The 15,676-nt window shown below is 40.5% G+C and overlaps 1 protein-coding gene across 2 annotated transcripts in view; it reads right to left on the bottom strand.

Annotated features, from left to right (window-relative positions):
- Window positions 1-15,676, bottom strand: part of nkain2 (sodium/potassium transporting ATPase interacting 2) — an 85,773-nt gene that overhangs the window by 21,804 nt on the left and 48,293 nt on the right. For both annotated transcript variants that reach the window (XM_061052253.1, XM_061052254.1), the window contains exon 4: window positions 1,546-1,746. In XM_061052253.1, the coding sequence (XP_060908236.1) occupies window positions 1,546-1,746 (201 nt within the window). The remainder of the gene's footprint in view (window positions 1-1,545; window positions 1,747-15,676) is intronic.

The following is a 15,676-nucleotide window of genomic DNA, read 5'->3' on the forward strand; positions in this document are numbered from 1 at the left end:
TTCTGGTGACTTTTTCCCGTTTGAATTCTGATTTTTAGCCCGGCTTTTGTCGAGATCTGATGGTTTTAAAACCGTTTTACCAAATGTGTTTTTTTATTAGAGAAAACCTGCGCTAAGATCCGTGTGCGAGTGTACAACAGCAGTGAAGCCGTCGGCTGCGCACGAGCGCTTGATACATTGATGCTGTAGCAGTTATTAGCGCAACGTTTTTAAAATAATTACTGACAAAACACCAGTATAACAGGATAGCGCTGTGAAATTGAGAACGTGTTACAGTCTTTTTTCTTTTCAGGCAGTATTTGAACTGGCCTGAGCGGGCCAGCTGAACGTGCAATCAGCTGCCCCGGACTCTGTCATTATTATTCATCCGGGCCAGTTATAATGTCGAGCCCTGATTTATTGGTTTCAACATTTAAAGGAAGAATGTGTGACTTTTTGATCCAGTAGACGTCACCCTGAGAGCACTAGCATGAAACAAAAACTGCTGTTTGGCGACACCTCCGCCACACTGAATCCTCCGCTCTCCTACAGCGACACAACTCCAACCCCTCTCCCCGCACGTTTGCACAAAGGAGTTATCAAATTGGAACGCACCATTGTTAAGCGCCTGACAAAATCGATTGAATTTCCCTCTGGGATTAATAAAGTATTTCTTATTCTGATTTTGATAAAATGTCACAAATTCTTCCTTTAATTTTTTGGGTAAATAGTGTAATTTCTCTCTGAGAGTACATGTATAACATCAGTATCAATTTCTACGGCAAAAATCATAAAGCAGCTGAGAAACACTCAATTTAACCCACTCTGAGCTTCCTGCCTCAGCACCAATAGAAGACAAAAAATGGTTTACAACTAGCTTGTGAACACTAAGCCGCTAGCCAGCCATATATTTCCCCCGGGAGTTGATGAAGACCAAAAAATGGGGTTATTAATATCGGGGCTAACATTTCTTGGTGGGCTGGAGGCTCCAAATGAGTATTAAAAATGCTTCCAGTATGATCAATGTGTTAATAAGAAGCTGTTTCACACATTCACCATAAACACTTTACAAAGTGGTAAAATGAAAATGTTGTGTTTACTGCCCTGGGTGTTTTTTTGATGTTGCTCGTTAGCTTCTCCATTGATAGGTAGCTAACTATCACACATTTTTGAGATAACTGAATAATGTTCCTTACATTTGGGAAATTGGATAAAAATGACATACATTCTTAATAATGAATCGAAAATATCAAAATCAATGGAACCATCATTGTAGCATTCTGAGAAAACAAATACTTTTTATCTATTCTACTGGATAGCAATGCAAGGATCACAGTTGCTCCCTGATCAATAGATAAATCGATAAACTTAGCTAAATAAATTCCTTTACAGGGTGCTGTGTTGGTTGGTTCATCTCTTGTTTTTAGAGAAGGCCCCACTGTGAGTGACAGGTCACCCCTAATAGTTAAAAGTAATGAGAAGATGTAATAATAAAGTGTGTGCAGGTACTGAAGTTTAGAAATGCAGTGCATACTAGAAGATACTTGTGGAAATTCAAGTACTTACAGCCAGCAGTATCTGCAGCGAGGAGTGAGCCACCTCTATGAACTGGAAATCCATCAGACAGCCAGATATAGATATATATCGGTGGTCCTCGGGTGCCCAGGAGGGGGGAGGGGTGATAGGCATCACCCTGCACCCAGGGCCGTTCTCCATCCACCAGGAGCGATGCATGGACAGGTTGAAAGTCAGGACAAGGTCAGAGTCCTGGCCAGAAAGAGTCAGACAGACAAACAGAGTGAGAATTGAATTCTATTTTTAATTAAAACTACACAGTTTGTCAAATCAAGGTCTGGGAGATACATGGAGAGAGGAGGAGGGGGGATGTTTGGCTCAAAGCTAAAAATAGATCTCAGAGTTATGATCTGGGATCACTCTTATTAGATCTGAATCATACACAGGCAGGGTTATGATGAGTGCAATAAGAGAGGGAGGGAAAGGATGATGTTAGGAGGCCAGAGATAAAAAAAAAAAGAAAAGAAGGGAGGGTGGAAAGGGAGAGGTGGAGAGAAGCTTTGCTTTGATTTTGTGTTTCTTCACGCACCAAAAGCTCTTGTTTTTCAGTCCAGAAAGAGAGGGGAGGCTTTGTTTTGTATCATGGCAGGGTCAGCAACGACAGTTACTGTTTTGGTTTTAGGCAACACAGCTTTGTTTTGTTTTTTCTCCCAATTTTTTTCGTAAGCAGGACATGAAAAAGGGAGAGCTGTAAAAACCGAGACACACATTTATGTGAACGTGGCAAAATGACTGACGGAGTTTACAGCCACTAGACCAAAGTAGCTCCACAAAGGCAAGTGAATCTATCACTCCGGTTCAGTCTGAAAAGTCTACACACAAAAGGATGGATTACTTACTAAGATAGCACTTCTCCAGAGAATGAATCTGAACGACTTTGGTCATCCCCAAACCTTGAATTTAGTGCTGCCTGTTTCAGCTACCCAATGAAATATCTCAACATGTACAAGATTCAACTTGCAGAAAAAAACAAGTGATTGATCAATTTGTTTGAGACAAAAAAAAAAACAATGTTAGCTGAGATTTTTACCATCAGTCTCAGCCAACCTTGTTCTAACAAGCAAAACAAGTTAACTTATGAAGATCTTGGAATGATAAATAGCAAAAGAGAATCAAGTAAACTATTTAACTAAGACTGTTGGTATGCTGACAATACCACTGAGCTCAAAGCATTGCTGTGTTGAATGAGGCCTCACAGATCTGCTAGCAAAGCTGTAGACCCCCCCCCCCCAGTCTTGTTCTTCCACTGACATAGAGACTTTTTGTCCTCTTTATTTATTCTGTTTGTCCACAGCTGCATGAGAAGTCTATCACTAACGGCGATAACTTCAAATTACAGCCAGAAGCGGCAAAGAATAGCACAAATGGCAACAAGTAAATATATAAATATTCTCCGTCTCTGGTTGTTTCAGTTCTTCTTCACAGCAGCAGAGAAGGAGCACAAAGAGAAATGGCACTGTGCAGTATTTCTGCTCCGGCTTTTCTTCAATTCATTTTACCTTAAAAGCCTTAATGAAACATCATAAATCAGAGATGATAGTCGTCTGGGTTTAAATAATGCACATATTAACATCTCCACTTAGCAAGGAGAGACATAAATCATCCCACAGACAGCGACGCGAACCACAATGACAACACACAAACACAAGCGATCACAAATGCACACTTTTCACACAGCCACTTCTGCTTTTGTCTTTATTCTAATGAAAAGCCTTTATGTCCTTTAAAAGCAAGCTGGAGGCACACGTGGCTTTCACCTCATTTGCTAATTTCCTTTGAGGTGATTCATCCTTTTACCAAGATATTAGAAAATAAAAAAGACTCTCACATACACATCCATCAAGGTCTGTTTCCCTTTTTTCAGATGTACAGTTACTAATTGCTGTAGTACCCAGGATCAGAATGCGTCTTAAGACTGGTCCATAGAACACTTTTTTGAAAGTCCTGTGTTGGACTCAACCAAAGCTTACACCTTCTTAACAGTAACACTTTTTCATGAGCAGAATTAAATGTGATTCTGGTTAAGTGTCCTGTAAAAAGGGCCAAATTCTTGCATCAACTCCTGAGTCCACTTTCCTTGTTTCTGCGCTATATACACCTCTTTGTCCATTTCTCCTCCCTCCACAACCTCACTTGACTCTGTCACCTCCCTTCTTATTGTTCTTCCTCGTACTTAATTTCCCCCTCTCTATTAATTCACACTCTCCTCTTTCTTCCTCTCTCTCTCTCTCTCCTCTGCCCCCCTTTTCTCCTCTCTTTTTCTTCTCTATTTCGGTGTAATGAGTAAATGCCTCATTAAGCACAGAGCTCTGATTAATGCCATCTCCCCTTGTTGTGCTCCTCTTTTTAAAGAGTAAAATCTCTCTACTTTCTCTCTTATTCCCCTCTGCCATCACTTTCCCTTATCTATCTCATACTGTCATTGCCTTGCTCCAAACCTTGCTTTTGTTTTTTTGTTTTTTTTAGTTCTTTCACCTCTTTTCTTTCTTGCTTTTGCCTATCTGCAGTTCACTTCTCTCTCTCTCTCTCTCTCTATCTCTCCCTCTCTCTCTCTCTCTCCAGCTGTGAAAAGAGGTTTGAAGGGGCTGGCAATAATTATTTTTGTACAGTCTCTATCAGTGCTTTTCTAATGAGCCTCTCGAACAAACACACACACACACACAGAAACAAAATAATTATCAACGGAAAGCCAGATTTAGCTGAATGTCATCAAGGCCAAGCAGGATGAGCTGATGCTATTTCTGCAGAGTACTCCTGTTCCCAGTCTTTATGCTAAAGTAAGCTAGCCATCAGCCAGTCATCATTTTGCATCTAAAACGGGCGGCTGTGGCTCAGTTGGTAGAGTCGTCGCCTTTCAGCCCTTGAGGGATCGAGGGTTCAATCCCCAGCTGGGCAACATGTCCGATGTGCTTGGGCAAGACACTTAACCCCGCGTTGCTCCCACTGCTTTGGTGGTGTATGAATGGATCAGTGTTGTACTTACTCTCTGATGTACGTCGCTTTGGATAAAAGCGTCTGCTAAGTGAATTGTAACATTGTACATGCATCGAACTTGCATGAAGAAAGAAAATCTTCTGCTGAATCTTCTGTACCAGCATTGTAGATAATGACCAAATTACATTTAATAATTATTAATGAGGTTTGTCTCGGGATTATTAACATGAACCAGCATCTACTGTTTTTTTCAGCTGTGTGTGATAATACTGTGTCTGTGCATGAGTTCACTGAGGTCACACGGTGAGCAATGCAGCTTTGGAAAAGACTGGTACCAATAGAAAAAAAATGTATTTCCTCCTTTCTATTCATGCAGCTGCAGTGGGTCACCACAACAAGCCACTTCCACCAGGGATGGAAAAATACTAATATAAAAAGACATATTGCAATTTAAGCCTTCATTTCCTAAATGAGCAGAGTGCACTTTTTGGACCAAGTGGCTTTTGTAACAATAAATCATCCAAACATGAACAGTTTAAGGCTTCACCATGCAGACAAAAATGACTCCACATTAACCAGAAGAATACTAAACAATTCAATCTCAGCCGCGCTCCGGCATTGATATATTGATTTTATATAGTGGTTTGTTTAGCATTGCAGAATTCATCCCATTAGGATGATGAAGCCATATCTGCAAAATAATCTGGAGATAACAATCTGTCTGGTGATGAATGGGCCCCTTAGCTCGCAATCTCAAACTACTAGTACTCGCAAGCGTCGTCTTTCTATTTGTATACTCTTTGTATACACATCATTCCTCCACATATTTCATTCCTCTTCCTTGTTTCGCTCTCCTCTTTCTTTTCCTCTCTCCCTGTCTCACACACAAACACACACACACACGAACACACTCAGTCTATAATTTCCCGTGCGCTAGTCGAGGACCATGCACTCACGCTCTCAGGTCTTTGTCTCTGACTGTGGGCTAGTGCCGCTTCAATGAACCACATCTGTTTTCCTCCTGCCTCCGTCTACACCTCTTCCTCTCTCTCGATCTCCACCATTCTCTCTCTCTTGCTCTCAATTTCCCCTCAATTTCCCACTTCTCTATTCTCCTTTGTGCTTGAGTCCCATGAGATGGAGGGATGGAGGGGGAAGAGACAGCTGAAAATTGTATTTCCTCTGATAGTCTGATGGTCAGAGTAATGTTACCTTTTAAAGCTACCTGGAGCTACGTTTAATAGGAGTTTAACAATTACAATCTGTGCTGTAAAAAAGAAAATTACAGCTCCAAACTGTGGAGGCACAAGAAAAATGGGTCAAATAATGGAGCAACCAAATCTGATCATGTGACATAAACACAATGTTTTTATGATCTGTTGACAGTTGACCCTGTTTTTACAGGATGCGCATATGGATAATTCAATATCTAGTTCAAACTCAACACTAGAGACGTTCTTCACCACAGTATGTCAATACTGTTACACATATTTAGACTTGAGTAATTGCAGGTACACAGAATCCCTTTCATACTAGTAGGATTAAAAAGATATCCATCACATTTTGCGAGCTTTGACCGACATTACGTTGAATGACATCCCACTGTTGTTATTTGTTATTGTCACATGATGATATCTTACCTGAAACCTGTCAATTGTTTTGGGGAAACTAATTGGCTACAGTATCAGATTGATGCATTCACTGGCACACCTGCAGATAACGAATACCACATTAAAGTGTTGGAGGCACACACTGAGACTGGTATTGATAAAGTCGACTCAGGCTCAATCTTACCAAATTTTCAAACACTGGACCAAAGCTAATTAAAATAATACAGGCTTTATACAAGTAACAACGCCCAAGGCAAATTGAGGACTGACACAATTTGATTATTTATTTTTTTTCGAAGTCTTGACCCAAATATTCTGGATGGCTGGACGGATTGAAAGCGGGCAAAGGGAGGGAGTGCCATTTCTTTCTCCTCGAGTGCCTCAGCATCTGCTCCCGAGACACAAACAAACACACACACACACACACACACACACATACACTTCACAACACTCCTCGCACATAATCTAACACTTTTTAACATACTCTGGTACAAGCTCCAAGCCTTCACGTAGTGCAGCAGACAGACAAAGACAGGCAGACGGACAGGCATGGAATAAAACAGTCAGATCGACTTTCTGACAAACAACCGCAGTCAGTTTGATATTCTGTCTGTCCGGCAGGCAGCCAAAAAAGATCAGCCCATCATCAGACTAAAGTGCAGAAAACCAGGCAGGGGACGATATTAGCTTTATTCTCTCTAAAGTCAATTTTTCACTCTATTTAACTGAACCTTTATCTCTGGCTCTATCCCACTTTCTGATAATTTTCTCTTTCTCTCTCGCTGGCGGCTCTCTCTCTATGTCACTCTGCCTGCGTTATTTCACACCAATACCATCAGTCACGGTGCATCTCCCTGCGTTATTTTGCTGTGATTTCCCATGGGAGTTAGAGGAGGCCTTAACCCATTATGCCTAAAGCACTTCTCTCCTATCAAATTGGTGTAGGGTGTTAGTGAATTGTTTGTGTGTGCGTGTGATTGTGTGTTGGGGGGTGAAAAAAGATGAAGTCTGTTCAAGATCCTGGCCCTGACCTTAACCACTCCAAACCTATTAACGTCTATAAGCGAATGCCTCAATGTAGAACTGTTTGAACCCCCCGAGCTTTCAGGTTGGTGGGGTAATTATAGAACAACTACCCCTGTACCCCAGGTGTGAGCCACATATAAAGGAAGGGGGGGCTAGCTAATTAGCTTTCCATGGTTTAATTGGCTTGCTGAAAACCAATGTAGCCACACCTGGAGCAAGAGGTCAAAAGTGTAGTAAATCACAGCTTGGGTTTTATTATGTGCATTGAAAAAGAAATGAAACAAAATAACATTAGCATAAACAAATAAAGCAGCTCCAAGAGAATGCTGATGAGATCAATATTTTTGAATCAATATTCGGACAAAAGACATTGTTATGTGAAAGGCATTGTGATGAAAACAAAGAGAACTGTCCCCTCACTCTGATGCTCCCACAACTGAAGTGAGCCTTATATCTTTTTGCTTATTATGTGTTCTTTGGCCCCCAACATTGTGGCTTAATTTTATTCAAAATGCTCTGATGATCTGACAAACATTACCTCATCGGCACTGAATGACAGACAGAGTTAACAAAAGGATAACAGACTGGAGCATTTAGATTTCAAAGAGATGTTTTCCGCTTTGCAATTGGTAGAGATCAAAACAGAACTAATAGGGATGTGAATATTGGCCTGAAGTTTGTAGCTCCATCAGAGACACATCTCCCCAATAGGAGCTCATAGTGCTCTCTGCCATCGCTATTTATTCTGTTATAATATACAATATCCTAGTAACACATGTACTGTAATTAGTAATAATAAACAATCATCTTTGATAACCGTGATTTTATTTTTTGCTAAATGTTGTAAATATAGAAGCCAGGTTGACTGATAATATTTGAATACTTGCGATCTAAATGGAGTATGAATGGGAAAGCAACATAAGCATTCAGGTGATCTGATATTTACTCAAGATTGACAAACTGCAGCAAAATGGACCAAAATAGATGGAAAAGAAAACTAAAGTGAATGGTAGAGTTATCTGTTAGAAACACTATGTTTGATCAGCTGTACATAATGTGGTCATTTAATGTGAATGAATGCAGTACAGTAACATGGCCATGTTCCCTGATTTCATAAGTGATGGTCAAAACTCACAAAATGTGACCCACGTTGGGAGTATCCTGGAAAAGTCATTTATTGTTTGAGTTTAAAAAAAAAACTTCAGACTTTATTCCGAGGAAGCTCAGTTGACCAAACCCTTAAGATAAACACATTACAATAAGGAGTAGAGGTAAATAAGCGGTTTCAATCCAATATAACTGCTAACACAGTCATTATAGATCCTTTACAAAGTAAGGCTTTTAAATAACACCAGAAACTGCCTAACCCTGGAACAAGTTCTATGGCAGCAAGCAAGTCAAACAAACCCAATTATCTACTCCAACCGTAAAGACAATCCATGTTCAATCGGCCTTTTCTGTTTTAACAAGTCAAACTAACACTTGTCACTGCACATGAAACAATACAGTAACAATGAATAATCAAACTGAAAAACCAGTTATAACAGCTCTGAATGATCAAATTGGTTGCTGGGAATGTCCCACTGGAGACGTGCTGGGGGAAAAAAGGCAATTTCATGCCATGATTTCAACAAATGCAACCCATTGATCACACACAGTCAGAGCTGATGCATTAACTCAGTGAATCAGGGTGGATGTTTTAACTAGAACGCTGATGATGTGGGATCCTCTCATTCATCGTCTCAATCAGCTGTGCAGAATGAATACTGAAGGGAGTGAAATTAAGTGACTATCAGTATTCAAACCAGCCCCAGCAATCTGTTTTTCTACTTCCATTTGAAATGAATTGGGTGGTTTTGGATTTGATTTACTGTCTTTTTTTCTGGCAAAAATGTATCTAGGAGTAAAAAGCTCGCCCAGGTGATCTAAAATAGATATCAAAGGCACATTTTAGATTTTCCCGTTATTTGAGCGATCCTGTCTTCCTTCAAGTTTTTTTTGCTCTTGCTTTCTACTTTTCTCTTTTTCTATCTTCTCTTTTTTCCCCTCTAATGAAAGGGACACTGATTCTCATGAGGCTTCATCCCATAACATGTCATCTCCTTGCAGCTCCTATCATACCTCCATCTGTCGAAACCTCTTTGTCTCTCTGTCTGCTCCTGACTCTTCTACCCCCAATCTTTCAGTCTTCTTCATTTTCTGCTTCTCCCTTTTGTTCTCTTCTCTCCATGTTTCACTTTTATCTCATCTTACCATTTTCCCTGTGGTCACTCGTCCCTCCCTCTGTCAGAGAAACATCGTGTGTTTGCAGACTGAAATTAGATGCCTGGATGGGTATGGTGATTCAAATGGCACTGTTTGGAAACTATTTAGACTTTCTTTGCACACACTTACCAATTCTTCTGCCTGATATAACGAATGACAGCTCAAGCTGCTGGCAGAGCATAGACAAAAAATAAACCCACTATACACACACTTAGACACACTATGGAAACACTTTCACACGTACAGTATGCAAAAAAGGCATGTGGGATAACCATCCTGCTGCACATCGCCCCTAAGTCAATGACTGACAGCTAAGCCCAGTTTGTATGTGTGTATCTATGTGTCTGTATCTGTGTGTCATCTGACGCCCACAGGGTGGTTGCATCTTTTATATGACACAGTGGACTACTGACAGTGAGCTGTCTAAGTTTGTGTGTGCGCGTGTGTGTGAGAGTATGTGTGTGTTTGTTTGTATGTGTGTGTGTGTGTGTTCATTTGTATGAGTGTGTGTGTGTGTTCGTATGTGTGTGTGTTAGTGTTTCCAGCATGTTGACAGTTCTCTCTCCACAGGCCCCTCTCCAAATCTGTCAGGAACGGCACATCAGAGAAATCTTTTTAAAGATGAATTTGGTGGCATTGCAGCTGTATTAGATAGAGCAGTGGTGAGTGGCAGGGAGGATGGGAGTGTGACAGAATGATATGTGCTATGAATCTCAGGCTTAAACTTAAATTACTGTCAGGCAGGATGCACACCTTATCTATTCTGCTGGGGCTCCACATGGGCTGTATTGAAGGCAAAGATACACATTAGATAGAAAATGTTCAGGAAGCCAGACATGTTGTCACAAGGCCATGAAGCAATTAATTGATCTGTTGATTGTCAGAAATTAAAATGAAATACAAATGTTTCTTTATGTTCAACCCTAACTAGCTGGTCTATCATGTAGGCCATACAAACAACTAGAAGGGTTTATATCCTTCTCAAACTTGAAGTTGGTGTTGCTATAAAGAGAAGCGAGGGCAAGTAGTAATGCAAATTGAAAAAAGGCACTTCTTGTTTTCATTGTGTTTTAGTCGGTTGAGCGCATAAAACATGAAGGGGGAAAAACTCCCGGATTACGATGTGATGTAAAAAAAAAAAAAAAAAACTTTTAACCATGCTGTAGTAACAAAATGAAGGTCACAATATCCCTGCCAAGCACTGAAAAGACTTGGCCCAAGCAAAGTTCGTCTAACCCAAATTAGCCCACAAGCAGTTGTTATGAGAGGGGGCTCTCTTGATTGGTCAGTCAGCGGGCCAATCAGAGAGCCAACAAAGGGTCAATAGTGCTACTTACTGTATATGACACACCCCGTGAGTGACACTTCTAATTGAACCACAACTCATCCTCTAGAGCTGCCCGTGACTCACAGCACACTAAAAAGAGTGCTGCAGGTGTAACAGCTAAAAGTTAACAATCAGCGACACCTCTGTGGCGTTAACAGTCCGTATTTGAGGCCACAGCATTAACGTGGACCAGGATGACGTGCTGCAAATAGATGGACATTCATTTCAAATCAGCGTTGCCTGTTGCAAATACCTTTTTACATGCAGGGGACACACAGACTCTGCATGTACAATGGTCAGAACTCTGACTAGTGATGGTCAAGTCAAAGTGTATTTAGTGAATAAAAGTTGTTTAATTGAAGGACTAGAGAAAAGAAGAATAACATACTGTACTCACTGCTTAACTGTGTTTCTAGATCACGCTCATTTCGGGTAAATTTACATGCAGTGTGAAGATACGAGCGTAATAAAGATCGCTACCATTAGCATGCTAACACAACAAAGCAGCGCAAGTTGTTTTGGTTTCATGCTGGTGCTCAAGGTGCTGGATCAAAAAATCACATATAAAGCCTTTAAACATTTCCCTTCATAAAACAGCTGATTACTTAAACATATAATCCTTGATTATTTAACCATCATTATGTATATTTTGTTTTTGTCAATGGGGTAGAAAAGAAAATGTTTATCTGAAAAGATAAATCTTTGTAAAGATTTGCCTTTAATTAAAAAAACTTTGAGATTAATATCCTCTCGTCCTTTTTTCACGACACACGAGAGACGCGTTGTTAAAAAAAGTAACTAAGTAACTTTTACTTAAAGTACATTTTAAACGAGTTACTTTTTACTTTTACTTGAGTACATTTTTAAACTGGTACTTTTACTTATACTTAAGTAAAATTTTATCAAAGTAACAGTACTTTTACTTGAGTAGAATATATTAGTACTCTTTACACCTCTGCAGGTTTCCACACAAACTATAAAGCTAAGGAAAATGACTGAAAGGGAAAGATCAGTTACATCCACATTTAGCTACAGCCCTACTGTGTGTGTGTGGGACAATACCATTGACTCATCACTGGCACACCAATGTACCCCGCATGTCATGCTGACATTCATGCTAACGATTTCTCACATCTCAGTCATTATGATCTGTGTGTTCCTCTGAAGTTTGTCCATCTGGCCGTCGTCTGATATCAGGACGTCAAACTGAGCCGACAAACTCTGACGCATGTCCCCCTCCTCGCTCCCTCTTCCACCTTCACGCTCGCTGTCTGTAGTTTACTTTTCATTTCAAGAGGAAATGTCAGGTGTTTAGCAAATTTCACACAATTCAGACTTAATATTTCAAACCATCACTCAATAAAACACAGAGAATATTTGTCGTTCTCCAGCCGAACTAATTCTCTTTGAGGAATGTCTGCACTTTTAAAATTAGGGACCGCAAACTCTGAAAGGTATTGTTGTTTTTGTCTGTGATAGTTTCTTTACTTCAATTACAATATCCAAATCTAGGGATTTCATGTAACTTGTTCAAAAAAAAAAAAAAAGCCCAGACTTTAAGTATTCATGTAACTCTCTCACAGTCTGATCAGCCCTGTTATAAACATTAACTGCTGGCACTGTAGATGCATATATTGGTTTGATTAATGGGTAAAAAAAAAAACGAGGTGTTGGCACTGTGAAATTACTTCAAAGCAAACAACACAAATCCAAGAGCCACTGATAACACGACATGAATCAAAGTGAGGCTGATCTCTGCTTCTTTCAAACACAGAAAGATGTCAGATCCCTGTAATGAAGAAAAATAGAGTCTGTCACAAACGCTTTTGTCTTATGACCCCAAAGTAATGGGCCTGAGTGTGTAAAGTAATGTATTAAATTGCCACTCTTCACTGGACGATACATAAAGGCCTCGCGCTGTGAATTGCTATTGACCATAAGTAGCAGAGGGCTTCTTGACGGGCACACATTTCCTCAAGTCCTGACTTTGGAAATGCAGAGAAGGAGAGTGAATGAAAATGAGGAGAGAAGGTGAAGAGGAGCATGGGACAGATTGTCAAGGCGGATACTTTGCAGAACAACATGAAGAAGACTTGATTATAGGCTGAGCAGAGGGAGAGATGAATTAGATGGAGATGAAGCAGTCAAAGCGCAGGAGGAGGGAGAACCAGAGACAGGGGGGGAAAAAGAAGAAGCTGAAAGCAACAGAGAGGGAGATTAAGAGGTCTTCATTTACATCACAGTAAGCACAGAGCGCTCCATCATTACCCTTATCAAATACCAACGAGTTATTCAGATCCAGTTCGCTCAGTGAGTGGTATACATAAAAAGAGGCAAGGAAAAGTATGTCACTATAGCATATACTTATCTTACTCTTTGATTTCTATCTTAACCACGTCTGCTTGATGTTTTGTGACCTTGATTTAAACCTGTACTGTGTTTTTTTTTTTTTGTGTGTTGGCCTGTCAGAACATTAGATCTCAACTTTTAACTGATTCAGCTTTCTCCTCAGTCAGTTTAATCATATTTGAATCATTTGATTTCACGCTTTAGTCTCATTTTGATTCATAAATGATGAAGACATGTGTGGGACTATTTTTCTTTGATGTTTAAAGGTGAAGTGGTTAGAGGTTTTGCTTTTCTTTCACATGTCATAGTATTCATTTGAATATTGTCCAGTGTGTGAATCACGCTTGAGACAGGAAGCTAAAACGTTTAATTAAGTTAACCCTGTAATATCGATTCATTAAGAAAAATCTGGAAGCAGATTCGATTGGTTGACACCCTTCACCCTTCTGTCTTCAAACACCAAAGCTGCAGCTTTTGTCTTGTTGATTTTTTGATTGCTTTCTGTCTCATGTGCTGCAGATGAAAGTAGTTCTTTGACATTTATTTTCAAAAATCGGGTAACAATGGTTTTTGTGGGGGGCAGCAGGAGCTCAGAATGTAGGGAATTGGGTTGGGAACCAGAGGGTTCCTGGTTCAAGTCCCAGTGTGGACCATGTTTGGGAATTGGTCTGGTAGCGTCTGGAGCGGTGCCAGTTCACTTCCTGAGCACTGCTGAGGTACCCTTGAGCACGCACCCCCGACTCCCCAATGTCTCAATGACAGAGTGTAAAACTGAATTTCCCCTCGCTAGATCAACAAAGTATTCTTCTTCTTCTCGACGAGGTGTCCAGTATAAGGAATTAATGGACGACATGGAGGCCTGAACTGTCATACATGCAGCTCCCTTACTTAATTGTCCTTGTTGTCATGGCTTTTTCCATTGTTGCTTAGTAACACAGACATAATAAACTTAACTGTTATTATTTTTGAGCCATCTTGTTTTACACTCCTTGTAACAGAGCGTACATATTCTGGTTTCATCATCCTCTGGGGCTTACTTTGTTCTGATAGAATTGCACATATAGCCACACTTGTTTCACATGTGGTCCAGTGTAATAATAGCCCTTAGGTCACTCAACAAGCCCTGCAATGGGAGGTGATGAATTCATATCTCATACAACAGCTGGTGGATGTGGGCATGTGGGGGGGGGGGGGGGGGGTGGGGGGGGGAGGAGGAGTAGCTCCCCTCTGCCTCAGTAACTGGGTCAAGGTTGATGTGCCCTTGAGCGAGGTGCATGCAAACTGTGCTCGTCCTAAAAACAAGCTGTTCAGCATCTGGTTCCAGTGTGCCTCCCTCTGATTGGCCAGTGGGTAATTGATAAGGGTGTCCTTAATTAAGCGGCTGCTTCACCCTCGTTAGAAAGCAGCTGTGGTGATGTTGATCGTATGCCTTCTAACTAAATGAAGAGAAATTACTGACTAGTATACATTTAGAACACATTATAAAAGATACATTCGGTGACATAATTTGTTACAATACATTCATTTCACCCTGAACCATTATAATGAAACTTCTCTAGCTGTCTAAAATGGTAGACAGGCTCAAACTTTTAAGAGTGATAACAACAAAGCCTAAAACAACTATTCCCCTAGATGAGCCTCGTCTGTTGTTTGTACCGCCAAAACAAGACCTCCGGGACAGTGAGAGGTGTACATATCATTAAAACCAGAGATCAACAAAGCTGCAGGTTTCTAGGCAGAAGGCTGAGGGATTAAAGACCCCTTTTGTCTCTCTGTAAAAACTTCTAGCCACAGTTTGGATGGCAAAACAAACTAAACAAGGCGCACAGTGTTGGTGTCTGTACATTTGTGTGTGTGTGTGTGCATGCATGCCTGCGTGTGTGTTGGAGAGCAGCCTGGGGACGAGTGTATGGAGTGATACGAGCACCAGACTGAACAGGAGAGAATATGTGGCAATTACACTTTGGTCTTCACTAACAGGAGTAGTGCTGGTGAAGATGAAAAACAAAGAAAAAAGACAGAGGTTGAGGATACGGGTCGATGATATGTGGTGCCTTCAACTGTAACAGCAATTTATGTAAACTGGTGGCAGACATGTTGCATAACTCGCAAACAGACGAGTAATTAAGAGCCAATTGTGGAGGTTTTTTTTTTTTTAAACAGCCCACCACACAACGTAATCAGCCATAATCAACATCCTCATCAACTGATTTCTTCTGTTTATGAAGCTCTGATTGGCTCTAATTAATAGTCATCATAGCTGGTAATCAGTATTTGAAATCAACTGATTTGTACTGCTGAAAGGTTAAAGCTTTGTAAAGAGGGTCTGAAAACATGTGAACAGCCTCAACGAATGTCTCGTTTCTTTATCAGTGTTTACTAACAATACAAGCAAAGAAGTAATACGCTAGAAAGGATAGAGTTTATGCTCTAACCAGATGTTTTAAATGGGTATCGACATCTATTAAATCTCTCACGTCAGTAAGCTGACAGGCAGAGTCTCTGATCATAGCAGCCGAACTCACACTTACATCACTCTTACATTATTTGACCCTTCCTGTCAGAAGAGACAAGGAAAAAGCCGTTTCAGCAATTTCGCTAGTCGCGGTCA

Source organism: Labrus mixtus, chromosome 12 (assembly GCF_963584025.1).
Source record: "Labrus mixtus chromosome 12, fLabMix1.1, whole genome shotgun sequence".
NCBI lineage: Eukaryota > Metazoa > Chordata > Actinopteri > Labriformes > Labridae > Labrus > Labrus mixtus.